At 43.3% G+C, this 26,777-nt stretch overlaps 2 protein-coding genes across 3 annotated transcripts in view; one reads left to right on the top strand and one right to left on the bottom strand.

Moving 5' to 3' along the window:
- The first annotated feature begins 743 nt into the window (after positions 1-743).
- Positions 744-1,634, top strand: LOC143707272 (uncharacterized). Its single transcript, XM_077199980.1, has 3 exons — positions 744-859; positions 954-1,142; positions 1,251-1,634. The coding sequence occupies exons 1-3, from the start codon at positions 745-747 to the stop codon at positions 1,292-1,294; spliced, it is 348 nt and encodes a 115-aa protein (XP_077056095.1). The 5' UTR covers position 744; the 3' UTR covers positions 1,295-1,634.
- A 3,548-nt stretch (positions 1,635-5,182) lies between these two features.
- The window catches only part of mlpha (melanophilin a), a 36,919-nt gene continuing 15,324 nt past the window's right edge, over positions 5,183-26,777 (bottom strand). Inside the window, exons 5-15 of one of the 2 annotated variants that reach the window (XM_077199174.1) lie at positions 24,979-25,020; positions 24,741-24,802; positions 21,549-21,638; positions 21,347-21,461; positions 15,090-15,286; positions 7,743-7,826; positions 7,411-7,629; positions 6,403-6,573; positions 6,087-6,251; positions 5,855-5,926; positions 5,183-5,753 (exon numbers count right to left, since the gene is read on the bottom strand). In XM_077199174.1, the coding sequence (XP_077055289.1) occupies positions 5,688-5,753; positions 5,855-5,926; positions 6,087-6,251; positions 6,403-6,573; positions 7,411-7,629; positions 7,743-7,826; positions 15,090-15,286; positions 21,347-21,461; positions 21,549-21,638; positions 24,741-24,802; positions 24,979-25,020 (1,283 nt within the window). In that variant the 3' untranslated portion in view covers positions 5,183-5,687. The remainder of the gene's footprint in view (positions 5,754-5,854; positions 5,927-6,086; positions 6,252-6,402; positions 6,574-7,410; positions 7,630-7,742; positions 7,827-15,089; positions 15,287-21,346; positions 21,462-21,548; positions 21,639-24,740; positions 24,803-24,978; positions 25,021-26,777) is intronic. The other variant, XM_077199175.1, reaches the window with a different exon arrangement.

The following is a 26,777-nucleotide window of genomic DNA, read 5'->3' as shown; positions in this document are numbered from 1 at the left end:
CTTGATCCAAGCTATGTCCTCCCATCCCGGAAGGTGCTTAAAACAATGGTCAGCGAAAGGTACAACACAACCAAGGAGAAGACAATGGAGGACCTACAAAAGGCGGAATTTGTTAGCCTTACGGCTGACATGTGGTCTTCCATTAATATGGATGGATATCTTGGTGTAACATGCCATTACATAACACCAGAGGCAACAATGGCAACTGTTTTACTGGGTGTAAGGAGGTTTTACCAAACCCACACAGCCCAGCATCTCATGGAGGCTAAAGCCTTGCTAATGGCTGAGTGGGGAATAACCTCCAAAGTTCACTGCATGGTGACTGACAATGCATCCAACATGATCCTAAGTGCCCAGCTACTCAACCTTCGCCATGTCCCATGTTTTGCTCATAATTTGAATTTGATAGTGAAAAAGGCCCTGGATCAAACCCCAGTCATCAATGAAATTCGCCAGAAAGCCAGAAAGATAGTGGGGTTGTTCAGATCCAGCTGCAAAGCAAAGGACAAGCTTGTGGAGATGCAGAGCTTGATGGGCAGACCAAGTCTGAAAATGATACAGGAGGTTGAAACGAGATGGAACAGCACATTCGACATGCTACAACGCTTGTATGAGCAACGTGAGCCAGTGGGTGCTGCACTTGCCAATTTAAACAGTGATACTGCTCCCCTGACAAGTCTTGAGTATGACATTATTCAACAGTCATTGACACTTCTTCAACCATTCAAACTAGCAACAACAGAGATGTCAGAGGAACAGAGAGTGTCTGCTTCAAAGCTCATACCATTGTACAGGATGTTGCAGCACAAGCTTGCACAGAAAAAAGGAAATGCAACGCAGGAATCAACTGTACAATTAGGTAGGACACTATGACCATACGTGTAATTGGCCATAACTCTCATATTGTTGTCATTATTTTAATTAATATGGTTTTCTCTTGTGTTGGCTCATAGGCTCACATCTACAAGAAGGTCTGCACTCCAGATGTGGAGGGTACGAGACTTTTAGAGCCTTGGCACTGGCTACACTGCTGGACCCAAGGTTTAAAAATGTGGCTTTTGGAAATCCTGCCAAAGCCCTGGATGCTGAAAAGCACATCACACTGGAGTGTGCTTCACTGATGCGTTCAAACACAACTCCTGGTGAGTTTCAGTCTATGTTATCTTATGTAATGTGATTCATGAAATTTATACTTCATATGTGTTGTCAGTTTATGATTTGTTACTAATTGCCGTTTTCTTTTAATTCAGAACCACAAATGTCAACATCGCCCATCATCATCAACACCAGTTGAAACACAAGACAGTTTATGGGAACATTTTGACAATCGTATCCGTGAGACCCAGATGATACACAATCCTACAGCTGATGCCACAGTGGAAGTGAAAAAATACCCCAGCGATGCGTTTTTGCCCAGAACTCATGATCCTCTAACTTACTGGAAAGAGAGAGCAGTAATCTTTCCTCATTTGTATGTCCTAGCTAAAAAATATCTTTGTATGCCAGCAACAAGTGTCCCTTGTGAGAGAATTTTTTCAAAGGCTGGAGAAATTATCTGTAAAAAAAAGAAGTAGGCTGAGTCCTTCAACAGCAGAGAAATTAATATTTTTGAATAAAAATCTATAAGAAAGGGAGACATTGTGGCTTGATTTATTTTTATTAATATTCATTTTTCATGACCAAAATCACATTATGCAATGTGAAGAGACTACAGGTTACAAGCTTCATATGTTACAAAAATACAATAATAATAAAAAAAAACCAACACATTTTTTTTTTAGCTCTTTGTAAAGGTTGTTTCAGATCAACACCTGCAAGTGACCACTAGGTGTCACCGTGGAGACGGGTTTCGGATTGATTCGAAGCCTCGAAACAAAATGGCACATTTGCTTCGACTGTTTCATTGCTTCACGAAGCCTCGATCTGCCCATCACTAGTTAATAATGGACTGTGGTACAGAAACTTGGTTTACTCTGGCTATTCTCAGCCGTCTCAGACGACGATGTTTGTCCCGTTTTCGCCACGGTAGCTTCTTCGAAAGGGAGGGGTGAGCAGTTGTCTGAGCCCTTAGAGTAAACTCGCAACCGAACCGCTAGATGTCGCTAAAAATCACACACTGCACCTTTAAAAAATAAACTTACTCTTACTCTCTCACTCTTAATATTATATTTTAAAAATAAAATATCCAAATATATTTTTCTAAAATACATTTTTTAGAAAATATACTAAAGTACAATTATTTTAAAGTGTTAAAATTTGTATTGTAAAAATAGGTAAAAGCGTGTTGCTAATATACTTTTAATATATTTAAAGATAGTACAATTTGTGTTAGTATATTTGCTATGTACTATTGAAAAAGGGAATATATTTCAAATAGCCTACAATAAAGTATACTCTTTTTTTTTTACTAGGGCAGTTAGATTAGAAGAGGCTTTATTAGACAGATTATATCTGACTGTATGTGATATTTTTTGAATTTCAAACATATAATTTACTTATTTTCTATGCTTTAACTTTATTAACTAAATAAAGGAATCTGCTAACTCCCCCCATAGGGCTTATACAGTATATAAATCTGGTCAATCCAATCACAGGAAAAAAACAATATACCCAAATACAATTGCAAGGTTATTTGCAGTTTAGAATGACAGTTTTTCCTCAATAGTTTTGGCACATTTTTTCAAAACAGTCTTAGCATTCTCTAAACTGTAAGCTCAATTGTCACAACTGTTTGCTGGAACATCAGAACTTAGTTATTGTATCAGTAAATTGCCCAATGCCACCAACATGTGTTTATGTCATTGTATGAGCCACACTGGGCAAAATGTTTAGATGTTTTTTTTCACCATGGAAATATTTGTTATATACAAATTTCATGTTTTTTTTTCTTTTGTTGACTCTAACTGCTTTCTATACTGTACAAGAATGCCAGTTTTGTCTGTGCAAATGATTCAGAGAGTATATGTAAAAATTGACTGGGAAAAGTCAACACATAGTACACTATAAAAGAAAATGAAAATTTGTATTTTTTACAGTTCTTTTTTTGCAATGGGTTACGTCAACTGAGCATTCTCAGTTGCTTGTTCATTTTTACACACTCTATTATGTCTTTCTCTAACGCATACAGTACATATCTTCTTAGTTACATATCTTCCTATTGCTCTTCCATTACAATAATTTTTGTGTTGAGTTGTGATGTTCCTCCATGTTCAAAAATGGTGGTGATTTTGCTGAAATGTGCTTTTGAGGTTACCAAATTGCCAATTAAGCTTTCAAAATTCCACAAACAGATTCTGTACTACTGGAAATTGATATTCCCTCAAAATGTTTCACCACATTGCTCTACATTATGGAATAACAGAATCATTACGAAAGACCGTATTCAAAAAAGAGTGGTATGGGAAAAATGTTTTACATGTTGTTGATCTTTTAGATGAAACAGGTCTAATTATTCAACATAATGCATTCATGGAGAAATTTGAGATAAAATGTTCATTTAGAGAATATAATACATTGTGCAAAGCCATTCATCTTGCTTTAAAACAACTAATTCAAAGCACTCTTACTCTTCTTATTCAAAGGTATCGGTTAAACTGCCCGAGTTAAAGATTGGAGAAGTATATATTGGAGACAAAAAGTGTAATAATAAAGTGATAGGGAATGTATTAAAATGTAAGTTATTTCCAGATTATGATAAAACTTCAAAATTTGAACAATTTGAAAATGAAACTTTTAAAAACAAATTCTGTAATTACCTTAAATGGCCAAACGAAAATGAAGAATATGCAGTTTAGGATTATTAGTAATGTGTATCCCGCTGCTGAGGTTTTTTTTTAAAAGATTACGTTTTGAATTAGATCCTTGTGTTTTTTGTTTAGTAGAGCTTGAAACCATTGATCATTTATTTTATTCTTGCCCAATAATATTGAAAAACTGGCAGGATCTTTTCAGTTGGTTAAATATTGATATCAACGATGCTATTCCATCACTAAAATTGTTTCAGGTTTTGATTTATGCTGATTGTCTTTCAAAAGAGTTGTCATACACTTTGAATATTATTATTACAATGGGTAAATACCATATACACAAAAGTAAGTGGAATAACAGTAAACCCTCTTTAAATTACTTTAAAAATGAATGCAAAAAATACTTAGAATCTTTAAAACACTTATCCAAAGAAAATCAAACCCTTGGAGAACTGTATAAATCAATGTATGAGTCTCTTTCCTTTTAAGTTTGGTAAGATTTAACCCTTATTTATTTATTTATTTTTCCTTGCACCCTCTCTACAATGATTATTGAATGTTGTTTTCTTTGATGTTATTGTATGAGATATATATACAGAGGTGGACATTTAGGATGGACATATGAAAGGAAAAGTGTATATTTTGTAATAGGCATTGTATTGTTCCCTATTTCGTTTGTAAACTAATTGTTCAATAAAAAAAAAAAAAATTAAATGGTGGTGATTGTGCTGTCAGCAAACTCCATACAAACTGCATGTGCTTTGCTTAAATCAATAAGAAATTCAAATCTGATGTGAACAAGAAACTAATTGTTCAGATATCTGTTTTGAGAGAGAGAGGAAAAAAGTCTCATTTGAGAATTGATCCAAAGCGATTGAAAAAAAGCTTTCTTTAAATGTCCACTAGAGGGCAGCACACTCAACAATGGACACAAGCTTTGGCTCGGTAGCATTCGACAATGATCCCTGTGCCTGCTCGTAATCAAGCCTGTCTGTATGAAACGAGCTTTTCCTTGTCTGCTGCTTTTCACTTTCGCTCAGGATAGTATCTAGTGAAGGTAATTGAATGAGAGATTGTATGAGAATGCTAATGGATAGCTTTCGTCGTGCTTAACAAAATGAAGCATAAGCTGTTTTTAGAAGGGCCTTAACTGCTGTAAGATGGTCAAAGCTGTTGTTTAACCCAAATGCTTTCAAAACTAGTCAACAGACCAGCATGAACAAGCTGGAACTAAGACTATAGAAAACCAGTTGAGGATGATTTAATATCTGTTTTTCTTCAAGCAAGGAAAACAAAATAAACATGTTCCATTTTACAATTAATTTCCAGGTTAAGCCTACATTTCTTATGAATCAACATGTATAACTTAAAGATAAAGTGACAGGTTTAGTGTAGGCCTATCTCAAAAAAGACCAATAATGCAATAAAGAAAAAAATTTTTTTGGAATACCTTCCTTTATTATTGAAATCTCAAAGTTGTAAAGGCAATTTGTGGAACAAAGCAAGCAAGGAAAAGCAATAGCAATTATTCCTATTTTTCTTGGCATGGATACTTCACATCTTTTGTCTTTAAAAAAAATTCCTTATTTTAACTAATAATGATTTTGGTTAAAATTGGGGTTTAATCGAGTCACCTGATCATATACACAAGAGACACAAAGTTGATAGTGCCAAGTCAAGATCAGATGGATATTCGATAAGTCATGATATTACAGAGTAATATGGACACAGATATCTTCACATAGGGCATGTCATTAGCAATATGTGATAGCCTCATTGACAGTGGTCTAAATTACATTTGTGTATAAGAGAAATGTTATTCCAAGTAAGTGATCCATCCTCTGGACTGAATGCATGTACATTATAGATATAAGAGGCAAATGTACTGATGGATTAAGGGCTGATTAATGCAGAGAAGTTAAAGCAATGTCCTGTATACACTCAGAAGTGTACTCTGTTTGAAGGAATGTCTTGGGAAAACTTCCTTTTTTGTTGTATACTCAGTGCCTGAAATAAAATATTAACAAAAACATCTAATTAGTTGCAAATCTGCAAGAAAATTTGTTTAAAAGTAAAATTTTACCAAGGTTCTTTTTTTATCAGTTCACCTTTTTCTTGGCTTTATCAATTGATAATCCTTTAGCACTTAGAGCAGCTATCTTGTTCTCAATGTCTGAGACCTGATAGATTAATACATAATTAATATCTACATACAGATAAATAGACAAACAGACGGACATATGATAGATAGATAGATAGATAGATAGATAGATAGATAGATAGATAGATAGATAGATAGATAGATAGATAGATAGATAGATCTTTTGGAATGTTGCTCACCTCACTTTCTGTGCTCTGAACTTTAGTGGCTGCCAAAGAAACCTGGTCCTCCAGTTCGGAGAGTTCGGAATCAATAAGTGGTGCGCTGTAGTGATTGTTGGCATTCTGTTCAATCATTTGCAACTTTTTTGCCATATCAAAGGACTTCCCTGCAGTCATGTACACCTGCAGTAACAAAGAGAGAAAGAAAAACTACAGCAAAATTCAGTTCTGAACAAATCTTAACAAATCTAGTGATGTAAAACCGATTGGTCGAAGAGTCTAACCTCTCTCCTTCAAACAAACATAACAGTATCTATAAGAGGGATAAGCTTACATTTTCCTCAAGTTCCCTGTACGCATCATCAGCATGCTTAACATCTGTGCCCGCTAACTGAAGTCTGTCATTAGGATTTGAGTGGGCCAACTCGTTCATAGCACTTTCAGTGGCATTAATTGTTCTTAGAATCTCAGTTGTGATGTCGCATAGGGCTGCCGCGGTGGATCTCTGAAAGCCATGTAGAGGGAACAGTAATTAACCGAGAGGAGAGAAGCCTCATCAGCATTAAAACCCTAAAAAATTACTGTATGGTGTCAGCATTGTTGAGATTATAGCTAAACGAAGCATAAGTGTCGTATGGTCTTTGGATAAGATACGGATTATTTATTAAAATAACTCAGGGGAACTATGAATGTCTTTCAGATGTTTCTTTGGCTATACTAATAAAAATGCTAGAGCTAAACTCAGTATTTTAAAATTATTAGGAGATAGTTAAATCATGTTGTTCCAAACCCATAAGACCTGAAAGGTTTCTGTCCCTCCGATGAAAGTCCAGGTAACCAACCCTTCATCATGTAAAGCAATTAACAAGACTTGGATTGAACTGCTCAATTTATATGGATTCCTTTTACGGTGCATTGTGAGCTTTTTGGATCCTCTAAGTTTAGGTAACCAGGACTTTCAATGGAGAGACCGAAACATCTCAGGTTTCATTAAAAATATCTTAATTTGCTTTAAGGAGATTAACCAAAGCCTTATGGGTTGGAAATTACATGAGGGTGATGACAGAAATTTCTTCTTTTTTTTTTCCCGAGCATTCTACAAAATGTTACCGATCATATGGGAAACCTATTGAAAGTTGTGACTTTTAATACCATCTGGTATTCCACCAAAGGGTCTTATAATGAGACATTTGAATCTGCATTAGCTGTTCTATAAAAAAAATATTATTGTAAGATTTTTTTTAATCAGAGATGCTTCTCAGGAAAACCTTACCTTGGACAAATACAGCATCTTCCATAGATGTTTGCACTCTATGGATATGTGTGTTGTCTGTGTACTCACCTTTTGTGCTTCAGTGGGCATTTCATCACTGGAGGAGCTCAAGGGTTCTTGGGACACAGGGGCCATCGGTGCCTGGTCCCCCCTCACAGCGGACCTTTTGGACTTAGGAGGTCTCTTCGGCTCGTCTTCATCAGAGGAAAGTGCCTTGTCGCTCAACAGCTCATCTAGTTTTCGTCTAAGCTTCTCCTCGTCCATCTGCCCTGCTGTGGGCTGAACAGGCTACAGACATGCAAAGTGAGTAGTTTTTATTCAAATCATGAGATATGGACCTATATGAAACCTTTAATAAGAAGTACTGGAGCTACATTTCTGTTTTGAGACTTTATTCATACCTGATCAGAAGGCAAAGTAATTTTCTCTTCCAGTCGATTCAAAAGACTCTCAATGGCAGACATTCTCTTGCTCAGTTCATTAATCTACCTCACAGCAACATGTGAAATAAAGGGGGAAAAAATCAAGGTTAAGTTGACTTTAATATGCAGATTGAGCAAATGATTATTTGAACAAGGTAGTCACTCCTAACCATACTTTTGTCTTACTCAGCTTAAATAGGAAGCACAGTTCCCTTTCGTTGTCACTCCGAGTTACGTCGGATTACGACGAATGGGGTTCCGCTTCGAACACCTATCGACTTTGAGTATTACAAAACGAGCCAATGGCAAAGAAATGCCATGGGTCTGCGGAATTTGCATAGCGTAACTCCGCCCCACCTCGTGGGTATAAAAGGGGGAAGCTGGCAACATGCAGAAATGTTTTCGCTTCGGAGCCAAGAGTATTTCTCCACTCCACAGTCATCTCTGACTTCGCTCTACGAGACGAGCTTCTCTCTCCGGTGTTGGTGTGACGGCGATCTGCAGCGAGCTCACAGTGCCTGCTGATCTGTGCAGTGATCTGCCAGTGTGTGTGTGTCTCCCTGTGCGCTTTAACAACGCGGAGTTTTTTTCTCCTCTCATAAAAGAGCTCGCACGCGGCACGTCTTTTCAAAGACGGCTCGCCCGTGCATTTCTGGTTGCAGCGGACTGGTATTGGACTCTGATGGGCACGAGCGCTGTCTGGTGTGTTTGGGCTTTGATCATGCTTGAACAGCGCTCGTGGGTTACTCATGTTCTCGCTGGGAACGTGATCATCGTGTCATATATAGGTCGAGACTCGGTGAACTCGCAAGAGTGAAAGTCCCCTCATCCACCCCCCGATCTTCGGCTGGTGGCCAGGGTGACCTGAGGGTGTTGGTCTGGAATTAGGCGCCGACTCTGTGTCTGCGACCCCAGCCCCCCTCTTTAATGACGGTGCCCGCTAGCAAACTGATGATTCCACGAGTCTACCCTCGGGTGGCCTGTGTGTTTTCATTTGAAGATACAGAGGATGATGCTGTGTCTGTAACAGCATCACTAGGTGGGCTTGATTCTTCTGGAAATGACGACTCGTCACAGCTGCCACCCTCTGGTGTGCATACGGCTGTGCCTGAGTCTGATCCGGAGATGACAGCCATGCTTTCCCGGGACGATTGTTTTTTGGGTGAGGCCGCCGACCCGCGTCCACGGCAAACCCCAATATCTTTCCTACCGGACGTGCATGATGAGATCACGGGTCCCCTCGTTGGTCTCATACGCCTTTCATCCCCTCAGGGGCCGTTGCCCATGGGTACACTGGGGTCCCCCCGGTTGAACGCTCTGTTGCCATGCTACTGTGTCCTCAGAGTGCTTCCCGGCGCAATCCTAAGCACCCGTCCAAAGCCTGTAGTTCTTTTCGTCTACTCTAATCTGTGGCGAAATCCTGTAGTGCCACAGGACAGGCTGCCGCCTCACTGCATCCCATGACCATTCTGCTGGTCTACCTGACCCAGATGCTCATGGACATGCAGGAGGGCGGGACTGACCCGAGGTTCTTCAGTGAGCTGCGCGCCGCCACTGACCTTGCTCTCCGAGCGACGAAAGTGGCCGTACGCTCTCGGAGTCAGATGATGTTCACCATTCTTGGGCTGACCGGTCTGATGTGCACAATGTCGGGCGGACCCGTCTGCTCGACACCCCCATCTCCCAGGTCGGCCTCTTCGGCGGTGCGGTTGAGTGCTTCTGCCCAACAGTTCTCAACCGTCCGTGAGCAGATTGAGGTTATTCTGCCCGATGGCCCCGCCGTCCACTCAGATCCCTCAGTCTGCCCACCGCCGAAGGCGCCCTCCCAAGGTTCCAACCCTGCCCGTTCACCCGGGCCTGGCTCTGGAAGACCGTAGGGGGGGCTGCCACAGCCCTCTCCAGCCCCGCCCCCTGCTAAACGCCAGGTTAAGCGGCACTTTTGAGATAGGCTGCTCAGAGATGAGACTCAGTTCTTTCCAGGAGTTGGTAGCAGGGCCACTCCTTTCCCCGGTGGAGGGCTGGGGAAGAATCCTTATTCAGAAAGAGCTGACTCTCTCGTCTCTGAGCATACAGAGTTCTCAGACGACACAGAGCGCCGCCCACAAGCCGTGCTCTCCTCATCCCCCTCTGTCCCAGAGGTGGTTGACACGGCGTGCCGTCCACGGACTGCTTCGCCCCTGTCCCCAGACCCCTGACAGAGCAGGCCCCCGTGAAACGCTGGTCCTTCCCTGGCCTCCTCTGTCAGGGTGCCGTTTTGACCTTGCCCCCACACCGGGCCGCTATGCCGTCCACGTCTGGGCCGGTCATTCCGCTTCGCTGCACCACCGGGGGGGCCGTCTGTGGTTCTTTACGCCGCTGGCACAGTTGGGAGCCTGCCTAGAGCTTCCCTATCTGTTCCGCTGGGTCGCGCGAACCATCGGCTCGGCTATGCGATTCAGTTCGCACGGTCTCCTCCCCGCTTCAGGGGAGTCCGCTCCACTTTGGTCGATGGCTGTGCCCTATCATGAGAGCGGAGGTTGCTACCCTACTGGCGAAGGGTGCGATTGAGACTGTCCCTCCAGCCAAAATGAGGTCCGGGTTTACAGCCCCTACCTCATTGTCCCGGAGAAGTCTGGTGGGTTACGGCCAACCCTGGACCTACGCATCCGAACTGCTCCCTTCACAGGCTGCCGTTCAAGATGCTCCTGGCCAAACGCATTTCTGGATGTGTGCGGCCACAGGATTGGTTTGCAGTGATCGACCTGAAGGACGCCTACTTTTATGTCTCCGTTCTCCTTCGACTCAGACCATACCTACGGTTTGCTGTCAGGGCGCGCGCATATCAGTACGCTGTTCTCCCATTCGGCCTAGCCCTGTCTCCTCGCGCCTTCACAAGGTTGTTGAGGCATCCCTTGTTCCTCCATGGGAGCACGGGGTTCGCATCCTGAACTATCTCGGTGACTGGCTGTCTTAAGCTCACTCCTGAGACCAGGTTTGCGAATACAGGGACCCAGTGCTCCGGCACCTAGCTCGTCTGGGCCTTCGGGTCAACTGGGAAAGGAGTAAACTTTGCCTCGTGCAGAGGAGCTCTTTTCTCGGTATGGACTTGGTCGCCTTCTCCACTCAGCCATTGCTGACTTGCCTGAGACTATCAAGCGCAAAAGTGCGGTTCCACTGAAGTTTTTTCAGAGGCTCCTGGGGCATATGGCATCTGCAGCCACGGTACGCCGCTCAGATTGCTTCATATGAGACCACTTCAGCTTTGGCTTTGCGACCGATTCCCGAGGTGTGCATGGCAACACGGCACCCTCTGAGTACCAGTTACTCCGACCTGCCGTCAGTACTCACCCCGTGGTCGAACCTCAGTTTTCTCCGGGTCCGAGTGCCCCTGGAACGAGTTTCCCGGCATGTTGTTGTCTCAACAGATGCCTCCGAGGGCGCTGGGGCGCCATGCGCAATGGACATGCTGTCACACTCTCATGTTGAGCAGAAATGCTCCTGAAAAATTCAGTGAGATTTATCACACCAGGTGTTGAGCAGAAATGCTCCTGAAGTTCAGTGAATTTCTTCACATTTAGGTGTTGAGCAAGGTTGCTCCTGAAGCTCAGTTCTCGCATGTAGTGTTGAGCAGTGTGGCATGTCTATTGCCTCGAGTTGCTGGCAGTACGCCTTGCCCTGCACCGCTTCCGGGCGTTGCTCAGGGGTCAACACGTACTAGTCCGATCAGACAATACTGCCACAGTAGCGTACATCAACCGTCAACGTGGTCTACGCTCGCGCCGTATGTCGCAACTCGCCCGCCACCTCCTATTATGGAGTCAGAAGCATCTGAGGTCGCTTCGAGCCATTTTCATTCCTGGAGTCCTGAACTGTGCAGCCAACGAGCTCTCACGGCTTCAGCCACTCCCTGGAGAATGGCGACTCCATCCCCAGTCGGTTCAGCTAATTTGGGACCAGTTCGGGGACGCACAGATAGATCTGTTTGCCTCTCACGACTCGACCCATTGCGCCCAGTTTTATTCCCTGACCGAGGGCACGCTCGGATCGGATGCTCTGGCGCACAGCTGGCCGCAGGGCCGCAAGTACGTGTTTCCCCCAGTGAGCCTTCTTGTACAGACCTTGCGCAAGGTCAGGGAGGATGAGGAGCAGGTCATTCTGGTTGCCCCTTACTGGCCCAACCGGACCTGGTTCCCTGAACTATTACTCCTCGCGACAGCACCTCCCTGGCCGATTCCTCTGAGGAAGAACCTTCTTTCTCAGGGACGGGGCACCCAATGGCACCCTCGTCCCGATCTCTGGAACCTCCACGTGTGGCTCCTGGATGGGACGAGGCAGGTTTGAGTACCCTAACACCAGCGGTGGTGTCTACCATCACTTCCGCTAGGGCGTCGTCCACGAGACACGTCTATGCGTTGAAGTGGAACCTCTTCGTCAGCTGGTGCTCTTCTCACCGAGAAGACCCCCGGAGATGCTCGATCAGCGTTGTGCTTTCCTTCCTTCAACAGGGGTTGGAGCGAAGTATGTCTCCCTCCACCCTGAAGGTCTATGTTGCCGCCATTGCCGCACTCCATGACCTCATCGAAGGTAAGTCGGTGGGGAAGCACGACCTACTTATCAGGTTCCTGAGAGGAGCGAGGAGACTAAATCCGCCTCGCCCTCCTCTCGTTCCCTCTTGGGACCTCTCAGTGGTTCTAACTGCCCTGAAGAGTGCTCCATTTGAGCCCCTGCAATCAGTCGAGCTTAAATTCGTGTCTATGAAGACAGCACTCCTGGTTGCACTGGCCTCCATCAAGAGGTTAGGCGACCTGCACGCATTGTCCGTTGACGAAGCGTGCCTGGCATTCGGGCCGGCTTACTCTCACGTGATCCTGAGACCCCGGCCTGGATATGTGCCCAAGGTTCCTACCACTCCCTTCCGGGACCAGGTGGTGAACCTGCAAGCGCTGCCCCTGGAGGAGGCAGACCCAGCCTTGGCACTGCTCTGTCCAGTACGCGCTCTCCGCACCTATGTAGACAGAACGCAGTGTTTCAGGACCTCAGACCAGCTCTTTGTCTGTTATGGTGGGAAGCTGAAGGGAAAGGCTCTCTCCAAGCAAAGGTTGTCTCACTGGATAGTGGACGCCATTGCTTTGGCATACCAGCAGCAATGTCGACCGTGCCCCCTTGGTGTGACTGCCCAATCCACCCGGAGTGTGGCGTCCTCTTGGGCTCTAGCGCATGGCGCCTCGCTAACAGACATCTGCAGAGCTGCAGGCTGGGCGACACCTAACACATTCGCCAGATTCTACAATCTCCGAGTGGAGCCAGTGTCCTCTCATGTACTCGCTTCAACTAGCTAGTACTGGACCCGCTCAGGTGTCTTCGCTTGCTCGCCATTCCACTCCACGGACTGGATACGTGCGATTTCTCCTCAGGTGAGCTTCTCCGAAAGCCCTGAGCTCCTCCTTTACTCCTGACGTCGGCGCCAGTGTCTATTGCCTGTGTGTCGGCTAGGTGCCTCCCGTGTGCATGGTCCCTCCTCTGAGCGACCCCCACATGTGTATTTCCACTGCTAAATAGGAGTCCTTCGTCCGTGCCAGTCTCACGACAAGGATCTCAGATTTACGCAGGGCACTGGAAGACAGCCGAGAAGGTGCCGTGATTAGACTGGTAACCCCATTCGTCGTCATCCGTCGTAACTCGGAGTGACAACGAAAGGGATGTTACGTCTGCCTGCCACTTTCCGCTGTACCGCGGGGATCGCCTGAGCCCAGTCTTGGCTCCTCAGCGATGAAACATATCTGCATGTTGCCGGCTTCCTCCTTTTATACCCACGAGGTGGGGCGGAGTTACGCTATGCAAATTCCGCAGACCCATGGCAGTTCTTTGCCATTGGCTCGTTTTGTAATACTCGAAGTCGATAGGTGTTCCAAGCGAAACCCATTCGTCGTCATCCGACGTAACGTCTCCGTTCCGTACTCAGGGAACGAGGGTTACATACGTAACGAGACGTTTCTTGTTTTATGTGACATCTGAAATAATTCTTTCTACAAATACAGACAAACAGGAAGTAACTGAAACCAATCTTACCTACAGTAATAATTGGTTAAAAGGTGCAATAAAAAGTACTTTTAAAAGATACGCTACTGTCCAAAAGTTTAGGGTCGGTAAGATTTTTTAATGTTTCTGAAAGAAGTCTCATGCTCATAAATACAGTAAAAAAAATAAATGATAAAAAATTGTGAAACATTATTACAATTTAAAATTCAGGTTTCCATTTTAATATATTACAAAAACTAATTTATTCCTGTTGTCACACCCGCCAGCTGCGAGTGCCCTTGAACGCCAGCAGAGGGCACTCTTACTGCTCATTCCACTTTCATGTCCTCAATTTGCCACAGTGCTTTGTTTGTCATCAATGTAATCTTGTGAAGCTGTTCCTCATCACCTCTCTTAGTCTATTTGCCTATTTATACCTGTACAGTTGTTTGTATTGTGGCAAAGTCTTGTCTATACCGCATTACTAAGTGTTTCCCCTGTTTTCTATGTTCCTGGTTTTTGAAATCTATCTGCCTGTGTCCTGGTTTTCTCCTTCCTGTCTTGCACTCTGGATTGGTTTGTTTGTTTGATTGGACTGGACTGATTTATGGTGCTCTGATCTTCTGCCTGTTTAATGGACTACAACTTTGGATTGTGCTTCCAATAAAACTGCATTTGGATCTTCTTTCGTTGTGCTCAGTGCTGTCTACAACCAAATCACAACACCTGTAATGGCAAAAGCAGAATTTTCAGGAGCCATTACTCCTGTCTTTAGTGTCACATGATCCTTAAGAAATCAATATGCTGATTTTGTGCTCAAGTAATATTTCTTATTATTATCACAGCTGTAAATGATTGTGCTGCTTAATATTTTTTGTGTGAAACCATGGATGCATTGTTTTTAGGATTATTTGATGAATAGAAGGTTCAAAAGAACAGCATTTATTTGAAATATAAATATTTCTAACAATGTAAAAGTCTTAACTGCTTCTTTTAATCAATTATATTTGCCCTTTCTGAAAAAAATTATTAATTTCTCCAAAAAAAAAAACTGACTGACTCCAAACTTTTAAATGATAGTGTATGTTTTAAATCATGTATATCCACATGAGGTGAAGAACCAGGTCATATCAGTAGCCTGATGGGAATCACCTTGTTGAAATCACATGTCCAGCTGAAAACAACTAATTTTGTCTCAGTAACCTCCCTGACATTGAATACTTCCTCTAATTGTGAATAGTGCATTTTTTACAATGGCATCTGAAACCATTTATGCACTTTTAAGAATAACTATATTTAAAATTCCTCTTAAAAGTCTCTTAATCATACCGGTGGTGGTCCCTGATGAATGTTTTCCTGAGATGATGCTCGACTGCGGCGTCGCGGGGGCAGCTGGTAGACAGGGTAACGGAACATATCTTCCTCCTCTGAAGTGTCCAGGTAGATCTGGCGCGGAGCCATGGAAGAGTTGATTTTAGAGAGAGACCGTGCGCGTACCATTCTGTGTTCAGAATATAGTCCATCATCTACAACAAAAATGAAGAGGACAAATTAGTTAATTTGTTTAATGCTGAAACTCCATCTAAGTTCTCAGGTGACTGTCCACGCAGTGCATCATGTTATACAACATGTATACATTAATTGAACAGATATCAAAAAACAATATATGATTTGTAATACTTAAACCTCTTAACCCACTTAACCTTGATCACTTGATAAACATTATGCATAATACAAATGTTATTTTCAAAATGTTATGTCAGTGATCTACAGAATTCAGTAGAAACATTCAAAATTGCATACATATGGTTTCTTTAAAAAAAATATGTGTATGGGGTAAGCTACACATTTAAAATACATAAAAAATGTAAAAATATTTCATAAAAAAGATTTAACAAAATAGTCATGGTCCTGGCCTGTGTTCCATTGGTCTTGTTTGTACTTTTATGTTACTTCCTGTTCTTCGCCATGTTTTGTAGTTCTTTGTAGTTTTTCTAGTGGATTAGTTCTGCAATCATTCCCACGTGTGTCTTGTTCCCTTTCAAGGGAACTCGAGCTGCGTTGAGACGCGGTGGGAACGCTCTGCGTGATTGCGTCGTGAAGCACGTGTATAATCAGTCCAATGGAAGAGCTAGACGTCATAGGTGGGTGACGTCGATGACGCATTTTGGGGACGTCATCGACCAGGAAGCTATAAAGCACACCTGAAAACAGACCGCGACAGCTTCTGTGCCTTCAGCAAGCGATCTGTGTATTCTGTCCTTGTCATATTTATTGTTGTCTGTCAAGTTGCAATATATATATATATATATATATATATATATATTATGCCAAAAGAGAGCAAGCAGCTCCGTGTTGTTCCCTGCCCACGTTATATCACGGGTGGGGACACACACATCAGTTTTCTGGTACTATTTGGGAGTGGAGCATGCCACAGTCAGTTCTCGAGTGGGCTGACTGTGAGTATTGCGAGAAGCTGTCCGTGAGGACGCTCCGCTCCCGCCGGGCGTTCTTCGAGGAGGACGGTTCGGTTCGCGCTCCCCACGTGGGTCCCGCTGTTGCCGATGCACGGCGGCGACTCGCATTTTGGGGTTCGCGAACGGATCTGACAGTGGGGTTTGGGACGGGCCCCGCCCTATCTCAGCTTTCATCTGCCAGATCCAGTGCTGGCGATTCCAGTTCCGAGGAATTGGTATCGTTAGTGGTTTGTTTAAAAAAAGAGAACAAAACAAATAAAGATATTAAGAAAAAGACAGATGTTTGAGTTTTCAATAAATGAATAAATAAGTCAGCTCATAACTCTGTTGAATAAAGAGGAGCTTTAAAAGGAGGTTTATCTAGTGCTGTTGCTAGTTAAATATTTTCTGGCCAGCTGAACATTATGAGAGTGATAAAAGAGAGTTTATTAGATGAAATATATCTAAAAACAGAAAAACTCTGTATCTCATCCTCCTCGTCGGGACTGCCGTTTTTCCCTATCTCCACAACACACTGAGGTGTCGAGATTGTGGAATAAGCCGGTTTCTATTTTATGTGTTTAATGCCCAAACGTCTAACTATAGTAATGCTATGGGTATTAAGTATTATGGTATGACAGTTCCTCGGGTTAAAGAGACGCTTGCTAGCTTTCTCTCTCCCGAGTCGGCGTCATCATTTTTAACCCCGACGTTACCCACCAGCCATCTTAAATAAATAAAGAAAAATTTTATTAGGCAGCGCTGGTGGGTGAATTATAAAGACATGGATGAATGTGAGGTTGTCAGCACTGACGTTATTCGAGAATTGGGGATATTCTACTATACTGGGGAGGGACGGTTTCGAGAAATCGTTTCTCCTCTGCGTCCTCTGAGGGGCGACTCTTGATTTAAAAATAAAGAAAAATAAGATAAAATTATGTCTGTTCTTCTGGACGCTCCGCTTTCAAAAAACTAAGAAATAAACCATTCAGCGGCGTTCCAGAGGTTTCTTCCTCACCAATCTAATGTTCCTGAGACTGCTGGGCGGAGCAGTCTCGGTCTACTAAGCTCCTCGCAGCACAGAGTGCAAAACGAGCATCGCCATTTGGGACCTCCCCAATCGAGGGGGACTTGTGTGGCGGTAGCAGTCTAGCCAGTTAGAGATATGCAAGATCTGAGGACTATTGTATCTCTAAAAAAGCTCGGACAAATAGGAAGCCCTGACGCCGAGGCTATCAGGCTTCTAAAGGGTGGTCCCCTCCGGAGTAGGGATGGTTTTGAGAAATCGTTTCTCCTCGGCGCCCTCTGGGGTGCGACTCTCTGAGGAGGGTCGCAGTGCTGGCAGTTCGGTTGTTCCCTGACGGTTCGACGTTCAGGGCACCGAGGTGTCAGCGCCCCCATACGATCCTCCGAGGAGGGTCGTAGGAACTAACTTATTTAGAGGTAGGCAAGGTCTGAGGACTGTCGTCATCTCTAATAAAGCTTAGACAGGAAGCCCTGTCGTAAAAACAAGGCTATCTGGCATCTGAGGGCTCCTCCGGGGCAGGGACGGTTTTGAGAAATCGTTTCTCCTCGGCGCCCTCTGGGGTCACAGCGCTGTCAGTTCGGTTGTTCCTTGCCGCTTCGCCGTTCAGGGCACCGAGGTGTCAGCGTTCCCATACGATCCTCCGAGGAGGGTCATAGAACGGTCAGTTCGGTTGTTCCCTGCCGGTTCGCCGCTTCAGGGCACCGTAGTGACTGTTCAACCAAATCCAGAGGCCAGTCTTGAGAGACTGGTTCCCCTAGTAGAATTTCTGGCAGCGTGGAAACTACTGCCACATATTTCTCGGTGGGTCCTGCACACTATAGAAAAGGGTTCAGAATTCGGTTCTTGTCCGCCCAGATTTCTAGGGGTCCTCCCCACTGTGGTGGACCCCGAGCAGGCTTTGGTTATGGAGCAGGAAGTACTGACACTTCTGCAAAAGGAGCTGTAGAAAGGGTTCCTCCTCCCGGCAGACAGTCAGGGTTTTACTGCCATTACTTCATTGTTCCAAAAGAGGATGAGGGGTTGCGTCCTACTCTAGACCTGCGTCAATTAAACAGCAGGTTTCAGAATCTTAAGTTCAAAGTAAGCAAATAATGCTTACGCTAAATATGATTGTGTCACAGACTCAGTCCGAGGACTGGTTTGTCACAATAGACTTAAAGGACGCTTACTTATCTATCCATCCTCATCACATGAGATTCCTGAGGTTTGCTTTCAGGGGCGAAGCATACCAGTATCGGGTTCTTTCTTTCGGCCTAGGTTATCACCCCGCACCTTTTACAATATGCGTGGATGCAGCTCTGTTTCCTCTGAGATTCCAGGGCATTCGCGTATTAAATAATATCGACGATTGGTTGATTTTAGCTCAGTCCGAGCTTTTGGCAGTTCAACATCGAGATGTCGTTCTGTCCCACATAAGGGGGTTGGGGTTGCGGCTCAACACCAAAAAGAGTGTACTCCTCCCAGCTCAGAGGACCACTTTTCTAGGTGTATTATGGGATTCGACAACAATGCAAGCACGTCTGTCTCCTGCACGTATTTCTGCGATTCTCACAGCCGTAAAGAATGTAAAACTAGGTCAGTCACTCACTGCAAAACAGTCTCTGAGACTGTTGGGGCTCATGGTAGTTGCGTCCAACGTAGTTACTTTTGGCCTCCTGTACATGAGACCCCTGCAGTGGTGGCTCGGGACCAAGGGGTTTAATCCGAGGGGAAATCCGTTTTCGCATGATCAAGGTCACGCGGCTATGCCTTCGTGCCTCGGTAATGTGGAAGAAACCTTGGTTCCTCGCCCAGTGCCCAGTGCTGGGGGCTTCTTGTCGACGCGTCACGCTATCGACGGATGCTTCCCTCACAGGATGGGGGGCGGTCATGAGTGGCCGCTCGGTGAAAGGTCTTTGGCTGGGGCTCATGGCAGTTGTGTCCAACATAGTTACTTTTGGCCTTCTGTACATGAGACCCCTGCTGTGGTGGCTCAGGACCAAGGGGTTTTCTCCGAGGGGAAATCCGTTTTCGCATGATCAAGGTCACGCGGCTATGCCTTCGTGCCTCGGTCATGTGGAAGAACCTTGGTTCCTCGCCCAGGCCCAGTGTTGGGGACTTCTTGTCGACGCATAATGCTATCGACGGATGCTTCCCTCACAAGTCGGGGGCAATCATGAGTGGTTGCTCGGCGAAGGGTCCGGACAACACACTGATGGTCTCGTATATCAGAGCAGATATCCTGTTGAGGCAGGGGCTTTGCCCGGGGAATGGAGACTTCACCCCGAGGTGGTGGAGCTTCTTAGGGAGAACTTCGGTCAAACTACAAGTCGACCTTTCGCATCGCTTGTACAATGCATTGCCCTTGCGGTTCTCCCTCACGCATCCAGCTCCGCTTGGACTGGATGTGATGTAATAGGTGTGGTTGCCGCTACACCTATACGCTTTTCCCGATATCTTTGCTCCTGGGAGCTCTGGAGTTGTGGATACTGTGGGCTCAGCCTCTGAGGGGGCCCAGCTCATAGATTCAGGTCTCTCGACCGAGGTCGTGGAGACCATACTCCAGTCTATAGCTTCCTCCACGAGAAGACTAAATATGCTGTTCTCTGCCTGGTGCAGAGAACGCCTTCTGAATCTTGTTTCTGCCCCATGGGTACAGTACTTGATTTCTGTATGAATGTTTCTTTACTGGGTTATCTCTGAGGAGAGATCCTTAATTTCGTCTTCTCTGTGGTACATGAGGCTGAGGCCTACACGTACTTGGATTTGCACCTGCTATGGTGATAGTACTTCTTCACCCCAGGTCGGGTTGTATTTCTAGGTCCCTAATAAATGTGCGGGTCATTTGTGCAGCAGGCCTTCTGTCCTCCACTTTTAATACCCCAGATCAGGAAAAACTTAATCTGTTAAACCCTGTCCGGGCTTTGGATGTGTGTGTCCACAGAGCTGCTCAGTGGCGTGTATCAGAACAATTATTTGTCTGCTTCGGGTTACCTAAGATAGGTTGCCCAGCATCTAAACAGATGATGAGCAAGTGGGTAGTTGAGGCTAACTCACTTGCTTATGAAGCGGCCGGACAGCCTTCACCTATGGCTGTTCAGGCCCATTCTACAGGAGTATGGCTGCCTCTAGGCTTTAATTTCGGGTGTTCCCCTTCAGGACATTTGTAATGCGGCAGGCTGGTCCTCACCACATACATTGTCAGATTTTATGACTTACACCTCTCCACTCCTGGGGCTAGGTTGCTTGCTTCTTAATGTGCGCAAGGACTTCACACATAACGGGCATTTGTCTTTATGGCGTAGTGGGTATGGGGTTCCCACCGCGTCTCAACGCAGCTCGAGTTCCCTTGAAAGGGAACGTCTCAGGTTACGTATGTAACCCTGGTTCCCTGAGAGGGAACGAGACGCTGCGTTTTCCTGCCATACTTCCTGCATGCCCTGATCGACTTGTTTCAGGCTTTTTCAGAAGCTGTCGTGGTCTGTTTTCAGGTATGCTTTATAGCTTCCTGGTCTATGACGTCACCCGCCTATGACGTCTAGCTCTTCCATTGGGACTGATTATAAACGTGCTTCACGACGCAATCATGCAGAGCATTCCCACAGCGTCTCAACGCAGTGTCTCGTTCCCTCTCAGGGAACCAGGGTTACATACGTAACCTGAGACGTTTTCCTATTGCTCCTCTAGTATGTATACCTCAGTGTTTCTTGTGTTCTTTGTCGAGTCTTGTCCCACATGACTGTATGTTTTGATGAGCTCATTCTGTTCCCTGCATATGGATCCAACATTCCCTCGTTTTTGAGCTTACCCGTGTTACACATTTACTTAAAATAAATAAAATATATTAAAATACATGCTGTGTATATTCTGAGACACTGATTAAGAGTATTGTTTTAGAATTATAATATTGTATAGATATAGACAACATTCATATTCTTTGTGTAAACTGAAAACTTTGTGAATATGCCAAATTTTACTTGAAGTCCCTGATATGTGATCAGTTTTTTACTCCATCCAGCACCAGTTTGTGTGAATTTGTCTATTTGTGAAAGAAATGAGGAAGAGAAAGAATGGTTAAGAAAAAAGGGAGAGTGAAGAGTACAAACAGAACATGCTTTCTTCACCTGGGCGCGGAATCCTGTCGAGACTTTTCCTGCGGTTCATGCGATGGTTATGGTGATGGTACATGTCAGAATTGTATTCTAGATCATTCCGCTGGCCTCTATCTTCATGCATGTACTGGAGAAAAGAGAAAAGTGTTTATAATGCCTGAGTACCCCTTAAAAATGTGGATGTTGATAGCAATAATGAGAACCATATCAATACCTGGACAGACTGTCTGCGAGAGTGGGTGGCATAGTCGTCCATGTCAAGATCCATAGGGTGGACAGAGAGTAGACGCTTGGTCTTTCGCATCTGAGAGGAAGTCACAACAAGTTCATAGAAGATAATATGAGGAACAGAATACTACTGGTTTAAGAGACTTTTGTAATTGTAATTGCACAATTTAAAATATTCCCAATGATTTTACATAATGATTCTAAAATATTCCCAGGGATTTATGAAATATACAGTAATGTATAATAGTGTATAGTAATGTAATATCATTCAAATGCAACAGAAGCATCATGCCCATTTAAATGTACCACCTCAGATTTATAAGCAAAGTGGATTTTGAATGAAACAAAGTATCTTCAATAATTAAGTTGAAGACTTAAAAAAGGTTTTTCTAAAACCCCACTTTTATGTATTAAAGTATAACAATACTTAAAATATATTACATAAAATATATAGGCATATTATGGCATACTAAGAATATACTATTTCAGTCAGTATAGTAAGGAAGGCCATTTCCGCCACAAAAAAAGAAAATCTTTGGTACACCATAATTATGATGTATAAAGTAAAAATTATGACATTAAATTATGAGGTTTTGTCTTTATGATTTTTTCCTTAATATGTCATAATTTCGAGTATCACAATTCCAACTTTTTATCTCATAATAAGTATATCATAATTTCAACATTGGCAACACTATTTCAATAGTCCACCATAGACATTCTATAAGGAACTTTGTATCTACATGTCATCTAGCAGTCATTGTTGTATTAGTAAACTGTCTGCAGGAATATCTGCTAACACTTTATTGTGATACACTATATTCTACTGACTATAAGTAACTTTGCAAGTACATGTTAATTTATTCTAACACTAACTTAACAGTCTACTAATACTCTAATGAGAGTTAATTGACATGTTGTTGCAAATTAACGAGAGTTAGTTGACATCGTCTAGCCATTAAGCCTAGTTCCAGACCAAAGTTCATTACTGAGCTGTTTTAACTGAAAGCTACTTGTACTGACAAAATCTTAAAATATGTCAGTGCCATTGTTTTGTCTCAAGATGCACCCCAGTTGTGTTTTTTTCCTAAGGCACATTTAGGAAAGCTACTTAAATGTCCTACTAAAGCCTAATCCTGTCTTAATCTAAGCCCTGTTTGTGAAACCAGGCCATGTAATTGCAATGTTACTTATAATTAGTAGACTGACTAAAGTGGACAACTGCATCGCTTCCGGTTCCAGTTCAGGTCTTTAGTACTTGCTTTGTTAAATATGGAGCTGTTTTACTCAAGGTGGAGCTACCAAAATATGCATAATGTCCACAGGCACAGTCTGACTATAAAATAAAGTTTATATGTCTTCTCTAACACTAACTTCACTAACTTTTCAAGTATCACCTTCAACTTTTTACCTCATACTGTATATATGAATTCATAATTTTGAACTTTTTATCTCACAAATATGAATTAGTTTCATATAACTTCTACCATTTATCTCATAATTGTAATTTAGCATCTCATAATTATGAATTTTTAGCCTGGTTTCACAAACTTAAATTAAACCAGGATTGGGCCTTAGTTCAATTAGGATATTTTAGTAGCTTTTATAAACATGCTTTATAAAAAAACATTACTGGTGTGTATCTACAAAGTTTTGCAGATACAAAACAATGGCACTGACATAATTTGATTCATTAAAAGATTTTGAGTATCTATTAACAGACATGCAATATGACATCCATAACTATGTTTTCAGTGGTGTATAAAGAACTTACTTAATAAACCGTAATGTTTTTATTACCTTAGAATGAGACATTTATTTCTACATAACCGCGGGCACCCCCTTCTATGAAGGTCGACATATTGTGACGTCATGTTTCTACCATAGCCGACAGTGAACAAACCGCGCTACAGAGCGCGTTTCGTCACTACCTTGAAAGAGAAGCAGCAGAAACCTAGAAGCTAGCCATAAACACCGTGAGTAGTGACTTTTCCCTTGTCAGTGGTGTAAAATATGTAACTGGAATGTTTCATGTAACTTAGTTCTTCTCCCTCGCTGTGTTATGGCTTTGCTATGTGGGGATAAATGTGCTGGTTACGTTCGTGAGACAGCTGATTAGCACTCTTGTCATTGACCGTAAAACAATGTTACAGGAATCACAAACGCGTCGATCGCGGTCGACAAGTTGATCTTGGAAGCATTTTAAGTCGATCGCGAAGAGTTTTCAAAATCAGAGAAAAAAAGCCTATTAAGTGTAGTAAATGGTGTCTAGGGGATGCGGAGGCGCACGCGCTGTTACAATCATGTCATTTTTGCCGCACACACCTTTGGGCTCATGCGGACGCGTCAAGTTTAAACACTGCTTTACGCTTTAACCAGCTCAGCCACAGTAACAGCTCATATTTAGACAGCTAAACTTTTACTACCCTGTTAGAAAAAATATATAGTTGCATATAGTTTCATGTGGTTCTTCTCCCTCGCTGTATTATGGGTTTGCTATGTGGGGGGAAATGTGCTGGTTACGTTTGTGAAACAATCAGCTGATTACTATTATTACATTATATATTAAGACCCTTGATCCTCATCTGACTATGGCTTTGTAAACTTTATCCATGATGTGGTTTATAATGGGCTGTGGTACAGAAACAGTGACAATGTTACACACTCTTGGCTTACTCTGGCTATTCTCTGCTGTCTCAGGCGACGATATGTTTGTCCAGTTTCAGCCACCGTAACTTCTTCGAAAGGGAGGGGTGAGCAGTGGGCTGAGCCCTTAGTGCAACTCGCAACCGAACCGCTAGATGTCGCTAAAAATCACACACTGCACCTTTAAGATATGTCAGCGCAAGTTAAACCAATTCAAACAAGTTATTTATTCTGGGATTAGCTTAAGCCTTGTCTGTGAAACCACAGTATTATGTCATAATTGTGATGTACCAAAGCAGGAATAGTTTATTTTTATTTTTTTATTTGGCAGAAATATTTCATAGGGTATTGGTTCCCTACACAAAAACTGTACCATTAGACTAACACACTAGGTACAAAAACAATGATTTACTAAATTGTTAAAAAAGAGTTTTTTAAAAAAATCATGCTTTATTTCACCTTGTGAAAGCCTTAAAATGCTACTGAAATTCATACTGAAATGTGAATTCAAATACCTAACAATTTAATCTACCTGCTTATAACGTTGAGCTTCAGCAGCATCCATATGTTCTTCATCATGACCATTACACACATCTAAGAATAAAAGACATTATATTTTACAGTGATGCACTATCAAAAGGGATTCCATGGTTTCAATAGGGGTCCTACAACAATGCACAAGGTCAAATGCCCTCAGCTCTACTCTGTGACAACACCATCTATATGCTTCCTGTTTTCTTCACCATGCCATGAATGTGTTTTGTACTCACTGCGCACATCAGGCATGCTCTGTGTGTCATCATCACGTTGCCCTAAAGAAATAAAGGACAACAATGTAAATGTGGGTCTTGTGTAACACAAAGGGAAAATCTGACATTCCTTAAGGACTATTTAACTCAGGCACTCAGACAGATTACAATATGTGGAATTATTGCCAATTTTTTCAGGTATAATTAACAAATTATATATTTGAGTAATCACTTTTGCATTGAAGTTGTTGTTGTTGTACATAGTACCACAGCTTTACAACTGTAAACAAAGAACATAAACAGTTTTACAGCTGTAAACCAAAGACAAATGTCACTTCAGTCATCTTTAACCTTGTGATAAATAATCTACGCTTCCATTTGTGCATTAAGCCAAGGTTTCTAATTTTTCTGTTTAACATGTCTGTTGTGAGATTGTCTTTTGTCCATGTTAAGCTACCGTAGTTCGGGGTATGCTAACCACGAGAGTCGAACGCATAGCTTATGTTATTCTGTACTAGCTGAATAAAACCCTCTTTAATATAGACCACGACCTGTGTGTTGCCTCATATCATGACATGGTGTCAGAATTAAGGATTCCACGCCGACATTAAGAGCAAGATGGCAAAGTTTGGACCTCCCGAGCCGTTTGATTTCTCCCAGCCAGCGGAGTGGCTTACATGGCGGCAGAGATTCTCCCGGTTCAGAGTCGCATCGAAACTTGACAAAGAGAGCAGCGAAGTTGTATGAGTATGAGTATGAGTTTAATCTAGTGATGCAGAAGTTTGATGAACACTTTGTCCCGAAAAGAAACGTCATCCACGATCGCGCCTGTTTTCATAAGCGGACCCAAAGGGCCAGTGAGACAGTTGAAGCTTTTGTGCGGAGCCTGTACGAGCTCGCGCAGCACTGCGAGTTCGGTGCGGGGAAGGACGAGCAGATCCGGGACCGGATCGTCATCGGAATAATGGACAAAGAGGTTTCGCAAAAACTACAGCTAGAGGCGGACCTGACTCTGGAGAGAGCCATCCAGCTTGCACGGCAAAGTGAACAAGTGAAACAATAAAGTGCAGAGCGTGTGGAAACTACAGTGAATGAGGTGAGACAGAAACAGTACAATAGCACAAGGAGGAGCTACGATAAACCACGGCAGGGACAAGGACAGAAATACAGTGAGAACAAACTTAACTGTCAGAGATGCAACAGGATGCATGAAAAAAAAGAAAACTGTCCAGCCCGTAACAAAAGGTGCAGAAAGTGCAATAAAATCAGACATTTCGAGGCTGTGTGTAAATCCAAGATGCTGAAACAAGTCAGAGCAGAGGCTGTTATGGATTCAGACGAGGATTCATTTTTTATTGGAGAACTATTCCTGAGAGCAACCACAAAGTCAAAGCCAAATATCATTGAGGAGTCAAACCCGGATACTGACTTGGATGTAGAGTTGCTAGTGAATGGCAGTCCGGTGGATTTTAAAATCGACACAGGTGCTGATACCACCGTTATGACTGAAGCGACTTTAAGCAAACTACGTCAAAAACCAAAACTGAACAAGTCCAGGCCAACAGTGTACAGCCCAGGTGGGAAAGTCCAATGCGTGGGTAAGTTCCTTGCCACCACTACATACAAAGGTCAGAAATACCAATACAGGATTACAGTCATAAAATGACAGTATGTTAGTAACTTGTTGGACAAGGCGGTGGCAAAGCGCATGGGCAAAGCGCTGGTTGCAAGAGTCAATGCTAGCACTAGTGACTTAACAAGCGATGTGTTCGGGAAAATAGGTCTACTGAACTGTGAGCCGGTTAAGATCGAGCTGACTG

The sequence above is a fragment of the Siphateles boraxobius genome, unplaced genomic scaffold (genome assembly GCF_051911475.1).
Source record: "Siphateles boraxobius isolate OS27281-9 unplaced genomic scaffold, OSU_SipBor_1 41, whole genome shotgun sequence".
NCBI lineage: Eukaryota > Metazoa > Chordata > Actinopteri > Cypriniformes > Leuciscidae > Siphateles > Siphateles boraxobius.
The sequence above is the reverse complement of the archived record's forward strand: the minus strand, read 5'-3'. Positions and strand labels throughout refer to the sequence as shown.

What these genes read in the sequence shown, in the direction of transcription:
- LOC143707272 (XM_077199980.1), top strand. Translation starts at nt 745, where the DNA reads ATGTCAGAGGAACAGAGAGTGTCTGCTTCAAAGCTCATACCATTGTAC. An exon ending in GGAATCAACTGTACAATTAG is followed by an intron (nt 860 to 953) that starts GTAGGACACTAT and finishes GTTGGCTCATAG; the next exon opens with GCTCACATCTACAAGAAGGT. An exon ending in GCGTTCAAACACAACTCCTG is followed by an intron (nt 1,143 to 1,250) that starts GTGAGTTTCAGT and finishes CTTTTAATTCAG; the next exon opens with AACCACAAATGTCAACATCG.